Source organism: Abramis brama (assembly GCF_963993115.1).
Source record: "Abramis brama genome assembly, chromosome: 10".
Lineage (NCBI taxonomy): Eukaryota > Metazoa > Chordata > Actinopteri > Cypriniformes > Leuciscidae > Abramis > Abramis brama.
This window is the reverse complement of record NC_139972.1, coordinates 36,164,918-36,179,621: the sequence shown is the minus strand read 5'-3', so window position 1 is coordinate 36,179,621 and position 14,704 is coordinate 36,164,918. Positions and strand designations below refer to the sequence as shown.

General features: G+C 35.1%; 1 protein-coding gene across 2 annotated transcripts in view; it reads left to right on the top strand.

Moving 5' to 3' along the window:
* The window catches only part of dscamb (Down syndrome cell adhesion molecule b), a 167,209-nt gene that overhangs the window by 134,887 nt on the left and 17,618 nt on the right, over window positions 1-14,704 (top strand). For both annotated transcript variants that reach the window (XM_084126795.1, XM_084126794.1), the window contains exons 13-19: window positions 1,603-1,699; window positions 1,825-1,953; window positions 4,976-5,143; window positions 5,264-5,334; window positions 7,859-8,099; window positions 10,156-10,302; window positions 13,906-14,061. In XM_084126795.1, the coding sequence (XP_083982921.1) occupies window positions 1,603-1,699; window positions 1,825-1,953; window positions 4,976-5,143; window positions 5,264-5,334; window positions 7,859-8,099; window positions 10,156-10,302; window positions 13,906-14,061 (1,009 nt within the window). The remainder of the gene's footprint in view (window positions 1-1,602; window positions 1,700-1,824; window positions 1,954-4,975; window positions 5,144-5,263; window positions 5,335-7,858; window positions 8,100-10,155; window positions 10,303-13,905; window positions 14,062-14,704) is intronic.

The window sequence follows — 14,704 nt, the reverse complement described above, 5'->3', positions numbered from 1 at the left end:
TAAATATATTTTCAATTTCAAAAATATTTCATTGAGTTCACTGTTGCAACATATATTATGTTTCAAATATGTACTTTGGCCAAAAAAAAAAAAAAAAAAATATATATATATATATATATATATATATATATATATATATATATACATTTAAAAATTGGGGGGTGTTATATATTAAAATTATATATAAACTTTTTTTCTTTTCTTTTTTACCTCAGAAATAAATACACTTATTTTTAATCACAATTATTTGTATATAAAAAAAATAAAATAAAATAAAATCTTACCTTTTGGCAGTATTTACTGTATAAATAAATACATTTCTCAAATAATTACAAAGAAACGGCAAGTAACACATTGAATTAAATATAAAATTTTAAAGTAGAAAAACATACAGAAGTCAGACCATCATAGTATTCATAATTTTGTGCTTTTGTCCATGATTATGAAACAGTTTGAATGAAATTAAAGCCCTTACTACATAAAAAGGAGGGGGAAAAACACTTTATTTTATAAAAACACTTATTTTTGGCCTTGATACAAAAAAAAAATGTCATGATCAGAATCCTTAAAGTCAACTGTGCTGATGGTTAATTATTTCAAAAAGGCAATATATTTTATACAATATATATAAGACCACAAAAATTAAATAACCAATCCGTTAGGAGGACCTTGTATATGTTAAAAGAAATGACCCTGGAAGACAAATATACCTTGTATTATAAAGAGGCTCTGCAAACATTTAAACGAGCGTATTATTGGATATGTTTGCAGATCTGTGCAATTGTTCAGTTTAACATTGCACAAAAGATTTCTTGGAAATTTTAAATGAAATCAAGCACTTAATCTGTGTACTATGGTTGGACTGTCACGCTTGTGCCACCTTCACTTTATCCGAATATGATATGAAACACAAGCCTTCATAGATGCTGCAGTGTTGAGTGTTGTCCATTCTGAGGAAACATGTAAGGAAGTTGTAGGAAAAAAATGATTACAGACATGAAAAGTCAAGAAATGAGTAAAATCTTTAAAAAAAATAAATCTGGAAACGTCATGGGAATTTCTGTAGTGATTGTATTTTTCCTTATTTTGCTCCCCTCTAAAATATAGCTCATATATAGAAATTGGCTTTTGGTATTTTTACACCAAAAAATAAACTTTGTCTGTTGATGGTCTTCCTGGAGTCATTTGTACACTACATCCAAATTTAATAATTCAAAAGACCCTACCTGACATAATCATGAAAATCCATCGCACTGATCTCTACGAAATGATTTTGAAACATGAACGACTGGAATGTAAAATCAAACAGCAAAACTCGGTAACACTTTATTTTACAGTGTCCTATTATGTTACATGTACTTACCATAGTAATAACAGTAATTACATGCAACTTACCCTCAACCAAACCCTAATCCATCCCTAACCCTATAGTAAGTACATGTAGTTGCTTAATATTACTCAGCACTTAAATATATAATTACACTGTACAATGACACCTTAAAATAAAGTGTAACCCAAAACTCCTATATCATTTACTAAAATGCCTTTATGTACTAGTCAAAAGATGATATCTCTTTTAAATCATGATTTGTGTCTTCACAGATCTTACACACTGTCCGAGAAGATTCTGGCTTTTTCTCTTGCATCGCCATCAACTCTTACGGTGAAGATAAAGGAATCATTCAGTTGATAGTGCAAGGTAAAGTTTCTGCTTTGTTGTTGTTGTTAAATAATATTCTATTATTCTAAATTATATTATAGTTGTTTTTTTTTAAAGACAAAGTGTTAATTATTGTCCTTTTGTCTTCCAACATTTCCCCAAAGATCGTCCTGACCCTCCTGAGGTTGAGATCAGAGAAGTAAAGGACCGAACCATCGCACTTCGCTGGACAATGGGCTTTGATGGAAACAGCCCTATAACAGGATATGACATCAACTATAAAAACAAATCCGGTAGGACATTTATTCATATATACAGTCAGACCAACATTTATTCAGACGCCTTCAACATTTCTCACATTATCACAGTTTATTCGCTATAGTTTAGAAAATGGTAATAAAATATGACAAGAACTCAGTTGATATTTGACTGGTTTTGTCCATCCTTCTGTTAGACTGTCTCACAGATGAATTATGTTGAATATCTGTCAGCTGTTAAATTTAACTACACAACTAGATAATACCAGTTTAGCTCGACCGATTACCAAGCAATGCTTCATTTTCTTCAGTCTGTGTGTAAAAAGGTTGCATTAGCAATTAAAGAAAAAACACTTCAGCAAAACATGGTCAGGTCAAAGTGTCTGAATACTTTTTGGTCCCAAATTTCTATACATTTTACTAGGGATGCACGATGATATCGGCACAATATCGGTATCGGCCGATAAAAGCTTTAAATGACCATCATCGGCATCGGCCGATATGAATATTTCTGCCGATGAGCCTTGCCGATAGGGTGGCGTGTTTCCTATGTGCGTGACGACCGTGAATGTAGAGCCAGCAACTTAAACTTCCAACATGTGGAGGCATTTCCAGCATGAGTGTCAGTTTGGTTTAAAATGTGCTGGGGACAGAGACGCATTCGCAAGTGTGCTGGGTACAATGACGCAGTCATTTTTTTTCTTTTTCGTGCAGGTCATGTTTTGAAAGACGATGTCCTGGACCTGTAGCTTACTAATGTAAGCTCTCCAAGCTACTATGCTCTCCACAGAGCATAAAATATTTATTTTATTTTATTTTTCGTGTTCGCATTTATGAGGAAAAACAGTGACGTTTCTCAGTTACGGACGTGAGCGCTCTGAAAGCGGCACTAAAAGAGAATGCTTTAAAACTTTCACAGAGACCTCAAACAGAAAGCACAAAGCCTTTCTAAGTGAATTTCATTTTGTATTAATTGTATCTTAATTTTAATCAATGTTTTATCAACCAATTGCCTGGATTTAATTAAATAATAAGTAAAGCAGATAATAAATAATAGATATCACGACACGGAGGCGCCTGCGATTGAACTGGAGTTAGTCTCATAAATGAAACGAAACTCAGCATAGCCTACTTGCCTTACAGACCTGAGAAATATATCTATTATCAACAGAACGCTTGAAATCATATTTTTAAACAGAACAATTCAAAACGAAAGAAAACTATGTAGCCTAATCCGAAATGTGCATTTCTCTCTGGCGCGTTCACTACTGCGAAGATCGCGAGTCAGTCAACTTCATCTTTGCAGCCGACACAGAAAACACTTGTTTATTAATAAACAATTAAAATGTCTCCTTGCTATATTTTACATATTCATAATCATTACTTTTGCGGTTCTTTGTGACAGCTTTTAGTTGCTTTATTGGCAGCGCCACCCTTACATGTTACATGAACGCGTCACCACTGCATCAGCACCGAAAACAGGGAAGCATTTGGTAGACCTGTTCAAGTAGAAGATGTAGCCTATATTTTTTATTTGAAAATTTATTTTTATTTATTTTACTCCTAAGGACTGAAGTTTGAAGTCTGAACTTAAAAATAAAATGTGGCACTGGCATATCATTTATTCTCCAAGTGAAATAATTTACTTATTTTTCAGGGGTGAATGTCTGTCTACATTTGTAAAATTATACATTTATGGTAGAATCAAATGTTGTTTTGTTTGTCTTGTGCATTGCCTTATCTACACATGAGTGTAATATGGTAAAGGTAGTAGGCTACAGGAGAGAGACTTGGATTTCTCTTCAGTAAAATTAAAGTGTAAATATATCAGGGGGAAAATGTATATATATCGGCATCGGACAAAATAAGTTTGAAAATATAGGCATATCGAATATCGGCCAACATGCAATATCGTGCACCCCTACATTTTACTGGTAGTCACTGTATGAAGAATTGTTGGGTATAATATGTCACAGTTTACTTTATTTTGCTATCCTCACTAACATAAATTAACTATAGTATGGAAGCTTGTTTGCGCCACAGAATAAAACATTTTAAAAGATAATTGCGACTTTTTATCTCACAATTGCGAGTTTACATCTCGCAATTGTGCAATTCTGACTTTATAACACATAATTGCGAGTTTATATCTCGCAATTCTGTCATCTTTTCTCAGAATTGTGAGCTATAAACTCACAATTGTGATATATAAAGTCCAATTCTAAGGGGAAAAAGACAGACTTTTTTTGTTTTACCTCAGAATAGTTTATATCTCACAATTCTGACTTTATAACACGCTATTGCGACTTTATATCATGCAATTCTGACTTTATATCTCCCAATTGCGTATTATAAAGTCAGAATTGCGAGATATAAACATGCAATTCTGAGAAAAAAAGTCTGAATTTCAAGTATATTTCTTGCAATTGCGAGTTTATATCTCATAATTCTGACTTTATAGCACGCAATTGCGACTTTATATCACGCAATTTTGACTTAATAACACACAATTGCGACTTTATATCACGCAATTCTGAGATAAAAAGTCAGAATTGTGAAATTTAAAAGTCGCAATTACCTTTTTTATTTTTCACTCTGTGGCGGAAATAAGCTTCCATACTATAGTGTCCTGCACACACTAGTAAAAAAAAATCACAAATTATATCTGGTGTCAATTTTTGGTGTCAATATACAATCTGTATATGTGTGTATATAGAGTGTGTGTGTGTGTGTGTGTGTCAGTGCTGCTAGAATGTGTTATTGACCAATCAGCATCTTAGACTGGATTGAGTTATTAGTCTGGATAGATTGAGTTATTAAATCTGACTGGATGAGTAACATTCACATTGGCTGAATTCTATGTGCCAATCATTCATAGAACGATCTTTGATCATTATGTTGCTTGGCAACTATAAACAGCCCACAGTTAGGCTAATGAACTAATTACTTAAGAAGTATACACATGGAAGTATTGCTAATTGTGATTGCCATTATTAATAAAGTCTCTTGTGGTGTATTGCATTATCACACACACTGTTTTTCTCTGTATTCCTTGAAGCTTCATGGGCCGCATCTCAAATGACCAAAGACGTCTCCCCTCAGCTGAATCAGGCCACCATCATTGAACTCCACCCCGCCTCCACCTACAACATTCGCATGTTTGCCAAAAACCAGATCGGAGAAAGCCGACCAAGCAATGAGCTGACCATCACCACAGATGAAGCACGTGAGTATTCCTACACCCTAAAAGGCTGTCAGGTTTTCTACAGTCATTGTGTTATCTGTGGCGCCACCTAGTGGCTCAGTGCATTATTTCCTCTGTCTGTCCTGCATGTGATCGATCCAGCACCTGATGGCGCTCCTCAAGAAGTGCAGCTGGAAGCAATCTCATCCCAAGGCATCAAAGTCACGTGGAAGGTATACTGATGAACTACTCACCCATGGCAGAGAACGAATTTGCATGCGATCCTGCATGAATAGTGTGCAGAATTAGAATTTGTGCTGGCTAGTGGCTACATCATACATTGTACAGGAATATTTTGGGTTTAAAGGGATAGTTCACCCAAAAATGAAAATTCTGTCATCATTTGCTGACCCTCATGTTGTTCAAAACCTGTATGAATTTCTTTCCTCTGCTGAACACAAAAGAAGATATTTTGAACAATGTGGGTATAACCAAACAGTTGACGGGCCCCATTGACTTGGATGGGGCCCATGATGGAAAAAGATACTATGGAAGTCAATGGGGTCCGTGAACTGTTTGATTACCCACCTTCTTCAAAATATCTTCTTTTGAGTTCAGCAGAAGAAAGAAATTCATACAGGTTTAGAACAACTTGAGGGTGAATAAATAATGACCTTACATCCAGCCTAGTCTTACATAATTCCCCCATCCCCCCACACCCCCCAATAATCAAAACAAGTAGGCTATAACCCCCCCAATATTTATAGCCTATACCATATAATGGAAACAGAATTTTAATCATTATTAATTATATACATCACGTGTTTAATGGTTTTATTAGCACTAAGTTCCTGTACAAACCGAACGGACCAATTATCTGGGTATTATCACTGAAGTCCGGTTGTGCATGAGTGTCGCGCGAATCACCGTATACTCTGCACGAGTTCACCAGCACGCTAGAAAAATGTGATAAGATTTGCGCAAACCGTTCCTAACGCAACACTGATGATAAAATGTGCAACCTATTTGACATCTATTGAGAATTTACCGCTTTAAAACACAATGGAGAATGTCAAACATGATCTAAAACAGACACATAAACTGAAAAGAAAACATCATCCTGCACCAACATAAATTAGAAAGCTTTTTAAAATACTCATGACCACCTTTACTAGAATTTATCAAATTCTATTATATTTATTGTGGTAAATTTTGACTAACTTGTAGAATTTATAATAGATTGTATGTTAATGGAATAGATTTTTCATGATTTGTATATATGATTTATATTACAACTGTGGCACAGTTTCTGAATGTTTAGGATGCTATTTTTTATTATAAATGCTAGAGTAAATGATAGATAAAAAAAGTAAGAAAAATTTAACATTGGCCTTAGCATGGTAATGAGGAGCCATCAGTGATCTTACCTGTAATTATGTCCTTATTGTAACAAATGCTATAGTTAAACAATTACAGTACAAGAACTATTGTACTTTTTAGGCTGAGTACAAGTTAGAATCAAGAGGACCTTTTTGAATTATTGACAAAACAATTGGTTTTCCCCAAAATGTGTTCTGTAATGACAGATATTAGGTTTTCAGATATTCCAAGAGATTACAGGAAATTAACATTTTCAATATAAGAAAATGTTAAGTAAAGTCAGTTTGACCAACCATGGCACTTTGATTTAAAAAATGCTGTCAAACTGATAAGTTTTTAGGTGCTTAAATAAAATAAAATACATTATTATCCTATGTAAACAAGTAAATGCTAACTAGGCTATTACTTTTATTGCAGTTATTTTATCAATGCATGTGTGGATGATAACATACACAAAAAAAAAAACAATTTGGCAAAATTAAATAAATAAACAAACAAATAAATGAATAAATAAATCTCATGAGGGAGCATGCTAAATAGTTCACAGCCATCAAAAATTGAGATGGATGATATACCATATTATTTCCATCACAAAAGTTTTGTGATCAAACGCAAAGTTTCTCGGGGGAACAAAAACGTTTTAACAATTTAACTATTAACATTAACATTATTCCATCTGAACCCAGAAAAGTCCCTTTACTGTATATAGTTCTAGAGTAAAAAAAACAAACAAAAAGAAGAAGACTGGCTCTTTTCACTATTTAAGACTTACAACAGTTCATTTTTCTCCTATTCATTTTTCTATGAGTGGTCCATCTCCTCCTTTATACTGCTACTGAACGATAGTGTAAGAGGAAGGAGGGCTGAGGTTTGAGCGTATGTTTTTAAATTTATTTATTTAAATTTAATTTTATTCTATTCTATTCTATCTTATTTATTGACTGGTGCTGAGAGAGTGCTAAGGCACATTGTATTTCATTGCTGTGGTACTCTGTACGAATATGCATATGACAATAAAAGTTAAACTTGAACTTGAACTTGAACATCTGCATCACAACCCCTTACGTTACAATTGAGATTTTCTGTTAATAAAACGGTGAATGAAAAGAGCATAGAAAAATGGTGGGGGAATGTGATGTTGAAGCCGCCACAGCAGTTTGTTAAACTAATCTAAAAGATTATGTTTTAGGTAGGGAATTTTGCTAATATCGAGACACAATTTCATGCTTATACTGCCATACAGTTTTTACATTCTCAAAATTATGCCCTTTTTCCGTCACCAGAGAAGTACTTCGTTTAGAGAATTGGAATGCAGTCATATTTTGCTGAGAAACTGTCTTTCTGATATTACAATATCTATTCTGTTGTATCTTTCAGCCCCCCCTCAAACACTTGCAGAATGGATTGATCCGAAGTTACCAAGTGTGTTATCGGGAGTTTGGGACAGGGGGCAGTCCCCAGTACAACACCATCAATGTAGACACAACGGGGGACATCGAAACCCTCACTCTGGATAACCTGAAGAAGTACACCCAGTATGAGGTGCGGGTGCAAGCGGCCAATCGGGCAGGAATGGGTCCCACCTCAGAGGAAATCACCATTACCACGCTAGAGGATGGTTAGTGATTTTGTGATCATAACCTTTGTTGAATTTATATACATTTACATACATGAATTTACATACATGAATTTACATACATACCACCATTGTGGTGCGAAAAAAAATCCCATTGACTAATATTGAAGATTGATTACTTTACGCTACTATTTATAATAGTTATCTCACTTATCATCTTCCAATTTTATCTGTAGGATACAGTAATTCACATACATAGTTTGTGATTACATGATATACTTGCCTGATATACTCATATCGAAGTTCTTTTTTGTTCTTCGCTCAATTTACTTAAAGCAAAATCGAAGAACGAACAGATGTGAAGTAATTGCAAACAAAATCAGGCCAAACAAAGTTAATTTGGAGTTTGTTTCGGGAGTTTGAAATAGCTTGCCAATGCTAACATTCTGAAAAAGTTTGCACCGGCTGGTAAACACCTTTAAACTACCATTGGTCTGTGGGGAACCAAGAAGATTTCCACATCAAAGAAGGCGGAGCCTCAGAGCCACACCTTTTATGTCACGCCACGGACCAATGACAGTATAACGCTGCCTTCACGTGCTGATCGGAATTATTATGAATAATGAGTTTCCTTGTTAAAAATTGGACATGAATGCCCTCTCAAGTCGTATTTACCACTGGGCAATGGTAAATGCATGGATGGGCGGGCCATAAACTTCAAACATGGCAGAGAACGATTGCTGCTGTGACTGATATTCTTTATTAGTTTTTTTCACAACAGCTACATCGCCTTGTCATTAAAGTAGTGCATATTTACATATACTGTATGAATAATCATTTGAAGTGGATTGTATATTTTGTACACAGCGACAATAGGCTGTATTTGACCGAAATTCCAGAATCTAGATAGTGCTGTGAATGTTTATATTATTGTCAATGAATGGGACGCTAAATATAATTTTGGCTATAATAAAATTTTCGGTTTCACTTTATTTTGATGGTTCTTTTAACACATTCTGTTAACAATAAGTGGCGTTGCACCCACAGTACATGCCAACTAACTCTCATTAGAGTGTTAGTAGAGTATTAATAGACTGATAGGGTTAGGGTTTGTAGAATAATTTAGCATGTAGTTGCAGAGTTACTTATAGTCAATAAAATGTTTGTTGGAGGACCGACCATCACAATTAAGAGATCCCTGCTGAAAAATCCAGCATTGCTGGTCCCAGCATACGGTATGTTTTGCATGCTGGGACCAGCTTGGGATGCTGGAGTGCGGTGGACCAACATATGTTGTCTTTTGGGTGCTGGTATGATCCCAGCAAGACCACAACAAAATTTGCGTATGTGTTAAAAGTTGTTGAAGTCAGTTTGAAGTCACCATTATGGTGATTAGTGTTTCATTATGTGACTTTTAGTTGGACATTTGGCCCTTGACTTTGGTTTAATTAATTATCTTTCAGAAATTGTTGAAAGTGCATGCTATCACTATTGACTACAATATTTCAATCTCCTGACTGTAATGACACACCTTTTACTATGTGCACTTTTTGGGATCAGTGACTAACAGCTGGATTTTGACATGGGAGTTCCCAAATGAAGTCTTTAAAAACAGCAACTTTTAATTTAGATTTTTCATTATAAATAGCTCTTTCTTAGCAAGAGCTTTTCTCATAACCCTTGTTATTGGGTTATAATCTGTGATATCTGAGAGTTAGATAACATGTAGTTGCAAAGTTACTTATAGTAGTAGAATGCTCAAAAGGGACCATCAAAATAAAGTGTTACCAGATTTTCTGAATAAATATGGCAGAATAAACCTGGTGTCCTTCGTGATCCCCGTTCTTTCCAACAACAAAGCACTTGAATGCAAAGAGTTCGTAATCATGACTTCAGAAGTGAAGTTGTTAATTTCTGATAGCACGTGAAATCAGCATACGGTGTTTACCAGCGAGAGCAAACCTTTCCAAAGTTTGTTTTCTTTTTGCAGAAAAAGCTTGCGTTTGTTCGAAAATGACTTCACACCAGTTCGTTCTTCGCACTTTCGATTGAAGTATATCAGGGCCTTAACACTATCTGATCTGTTTACCCACCACAGTACCCAGTCGCCCACCTGAGAACGTTGTGACGACAGCCACCACTCCCGAGACCATCTCCCTGTCCTGGTCTGCTCTGCCCAAAGAAGCGCTCAACGGCATGCTGCTGGGATATCGTGTCATCTACTGGGCCAATCTACCTGATGGAGGTCAGCCAGACTTTCATACATTTATGCATAATTATGTAGCTCACAGATGTCAACCCCCAGTTCTTAAGGTGTGTTCTTGGATAAAGGGCATTTTTAGTTTTGATTGTTTTAGATTGCAGAGGCCTTGGTGTTTTGGGCAACTGGAGGATGATCCTTTAGATATCATTCTAATATCATGATTTGGTGCATCGAAAAAAAAAAGCTGCTTAAACTGTGATTTGCTACCATTTAAAAGTTTGGGGTGAGTTAGTTTAAAAAAATGCAAATAACTATTTTATTCAGCAATGATTCCTTAAATGTATCAAAAGTGACAGTAAAGGCATTCATAATCTTACAAAAGATTTATATTTCTAATAAAAGCTGTTGATTTAGATTTTCTATTCATCAAAGAATCCTGGGGAAAAAATGTTTCCACAAAAATATATATGATAATAATTATAACAACCATTAATAATTTAGCACCAATAATAATTGAGCACTAAATCAGCATATTAGAATGATTTCTGAGGATCATGTGACACTGAAGACTGGAGTAATGATGCTGAAAATTCAGTTTTGATCACACGAATAAATTATATTCAAACTGAAAACATTTTTTTTTTTATTTAAATACTATTTCACGATATTACTCAGTATATTTTACTTTATTTTTGATCATATTATAAGTTATTACCATAATCATAAACACTGTTTTGGTTGTTTTTCTTCTAGTTATTTAAATATAGCGGATAATGAATCAGAAATCTCGCACATTTACAGAAAATAGCTTACTTTCTCAGTGCACAATAAGGTGGATACTCTGTTTAATGACTTTATGAAAATACATAATGGACACAATTTCAATTCAATTGCATTTATACCTCAGACCACCAGAGGGCATGGTGGCTTTGTTGTATTGGGGACAGAAAGTGAAGGAACAGAGGGCAGAAGTAGGACATATACTTAATGGACAGATTGGCTACATTTAGATTTACAATCACTCATTTAGCAGATGATTTTATCTAAAGTGATACTGGATGGAGGTTTAGTACCATTCCCAACCCAGCAAGCAATTTTGCGTTTAAAAGACGTCTAATAGCCGTCCAAACACAGTCTAGGCTAAAAAGAGTCAAAATTTGGGCTGTCAGTGAAAAATGTAATAGACGTCTAAATCATAGCCCAAGAATAGACTAGTCATCAATTAGATAACATGTCAAAGAAATTAAACCAAACACCCTATAATCACTAACTTTGCTTACATGATGGAATATCATACATCTCGCAAGTTATTTGGTAAAAACAACCACATTCAAATGTTATTTTGGCTAGAAGTGGGTTACTCATAGCCGGACTATATCGGGTCTATAGTTAACCTTGACTGTGAAATGACGGCTATTGCTTGCTGGGAAGAATGTGGCTATATGCATAAAACATACCTCTCATATTGTTTGTGCAGTACTGTATGTACTGAATACTGTGGACAGTATGCAAGTTCACTGTGTACATGGAATACCTGGATGACCTAGGAGCCGGGACTCACTATTGGGAGCTCTGCAAAATACAATTATTTAAAATAAAATGAAACAAGCATTAAAATGAGCTCAAACAACTAAAAATCAAGATATTTCTTATTTGAATTCATCCCCACAATATTGTTTTCTTTGACTAACCAGTTTTCCCACTGTCTTGGAAAACCTGTATATATGAGTTGGTAAAATTTAAAAAAGTTTATAGACCTGGAAAATACTTGTCAATTAATAAAATCTTACAGAAAATCAAAATCAAACACAATTTTTATAATGAATATACATTTTTCTAGTTATTTCGGGCCATGATTTTAAAGGGACGAGTAAAACATATTCGTAAAAATTCCTGTTCAGTAAATCAAGATCGACTGGAAAAAGTCACATAAATTCAGTGGTAAGAAAGAGTGGAAATCCTGAAATTTTATTTACAATCAAACAGTATCAAGCCTTCGAATATTGTTGTGGACATTGGGGGACTCAAAGGTTGAGAATCTCTTGCCAAAATCTATAATAATATAATAATAATAATAATGCATAGTGTTAACAATGTGATTTTAATAATGTGATTTTAAACATCTATTTTTGATTCATTATTTGATCAGACTAATGGTGCGTTCAAGTCCTCCTGGGAAGTTCGTGTACGAGGTGGGAAGTCGTGCTTATAACGGCATGTGCGTTCAAGTCACTTTCGTCGGAGCAAAATGGCGGAGTACTTTCTCTTAATTAATTACACAAAAATGCAGTAAGGTTCTTAAACTCTTGTTCTAGAAAATGAAGAACACAGAAAGTGCATCAGGTGTACTTTGTATTTTTATGTTTTTAATTAATTTATGAAGCCACTGCCAACACATCGTTACATGTTGCATTGTTATATTATAATACTATCATATTCTGTGTTGGCGATTAGCTAACTGAGCTGTTAATAGAAAAGCATGACAATATCACAGCTAAATACCTTTACGTATTGTGTATTCCGCCATGTTAATCACTGACACGCCCCCAACTCGTAAAGATCGGAGCTTAGAGAAAATCCCGAGCTCCCCACTGGTATTTACGACATTGTGGTGGCGTTCAAGTGCGTTCAACTCGTAAATACGTTCTATACGAGATGACTTGAACGCACCATTAAGCCTGATCACAACCGGTTGCTTAGACAAAGGGAGCTTTTTAAAGATAAACTCTAGGTCAAATATTAGGTTTTGGCTTCAGAAAATGTGACCTTCTTAACACTTATGTGATCTTTTGAAAGCATGATGAATGTCAGTATCAGAGAGCACGCAGCAGAAAGAGCAGTGGCCGTTTTCCAGGCTGCACTGCAGAGCCATTAATAATTGAACTACAATAAGATATTGATGCAAGGGTAAAAATCAAAAGGGATGTTGGCACATGCTGCAGTCTGTAAATGTGTTGTCTATTGTAGTATTGTAGAGGACACAGTGACCTATGACTATACAAAATGCAATTAATTGTCCAGTGCAAATGATGATGATGAGAGTAAACTCAATAAATGTATAAAATTTGAAGATAACCCTGACATGATATATGGCACATGCCAAAATATAGATATTTTGTTAGGAGGTTTAATTTGTGTTGGTTTTGAATGCATACAATTTTTCCGAATGAATTTAGCATAGTGGGGTTCTTTCTTTCTTTCTTTCTTTCTTTCTTTCTTTCTTTCTTTCTTTCTTTCTTTCTTTCTTTCTTTCTTTCTTTCTTTCTTTCTTTCTTTCTTTTTTTAATCAGACATCCCAATAAAAGTTTTATTGCTCAAAAAATGCTCGGCTATACTTAATTCCTCAGATAATGTGGACTTGGAAGAATCTGATGAGAAACGTTTCATTTTGAAATCTTTGAAGTTTAATTGCAGACTATCTTCGTAAGTCTGAGCACAGTTTGAGACACTATTGAGGTCCTTGAAACTCACTTGTGTCCTTGAAAAATTGAGAAGCAGGCCATTTACTGTAAGCATACACCTGTAAGTCTTCATTTGATCTCCATTTAATTGCCGTTCGATGTAGAAAAACAATTGATTTATTAAATAGACCCCCCCCCCCCCCCTCAGATCAGTTAACAGTTTGTGTGTGTGTGTGTGTTGCAGAGCTGGGAGAGATCAGGAACATCACAACCACCAAGCCTTCACTAGAGTTGGAACGGCTGGAGAAATACACCAACTACAGTATCCAGGTCCTGGCCTTCACTCGAGCCGGAGACGGCGTTCGTAGCGAGCAGATCTACACACGTACCAAAGAGGACGGTGAGACTCCCTCCAATTGCACACACTTGCATTCTTTTACATAGGCAATTTTTTACTAAGTTAAAAATACTTCCCGTTTTCAGTTTAATCTAGAGAAACAATAAAAAAAGGGTGATGTTCTTAAAGCCAAATAATCTTAATTTAACATCTTCAAGTCCCTTTCGACAACATCTGCCAGGTTTGAAAGGATTGTTCAGTCATTGATCCAAATGCAAAGCACATGTTGCAAATGGCAGTTGTTATCCATGGTGACTATACCCAGCAAGGGGTTTTCTGCACTTAACACTTTTTTTCTAACTTAAGTTGGACATAAGCTTTTTACAACATATCCTGGTAAAATGAATACACATCCCACATCAAATTCACTGCACAAATTGCATGCTATTTCATATATATAGTTATCTATATGGTGCTCTAGCTGTTATTTTGCCAATCAGTGACTGGGAATTGTCAAAGGCAGTAGTTTAGTTTGTCACCACTCTTCCATTCTTGATTGAAAAGGGAAACAGAACTCAGACCTTCATTAGGAGCAACAGCTCTGACCAAAATTAAGCTATTTCGAGTCAATTAGTGCAATATCTCTGTCATGATCCCAGCCTGTGTTCCCCTGGTCTTGTGTGGACTTTTATGTTATTTCCTGTTC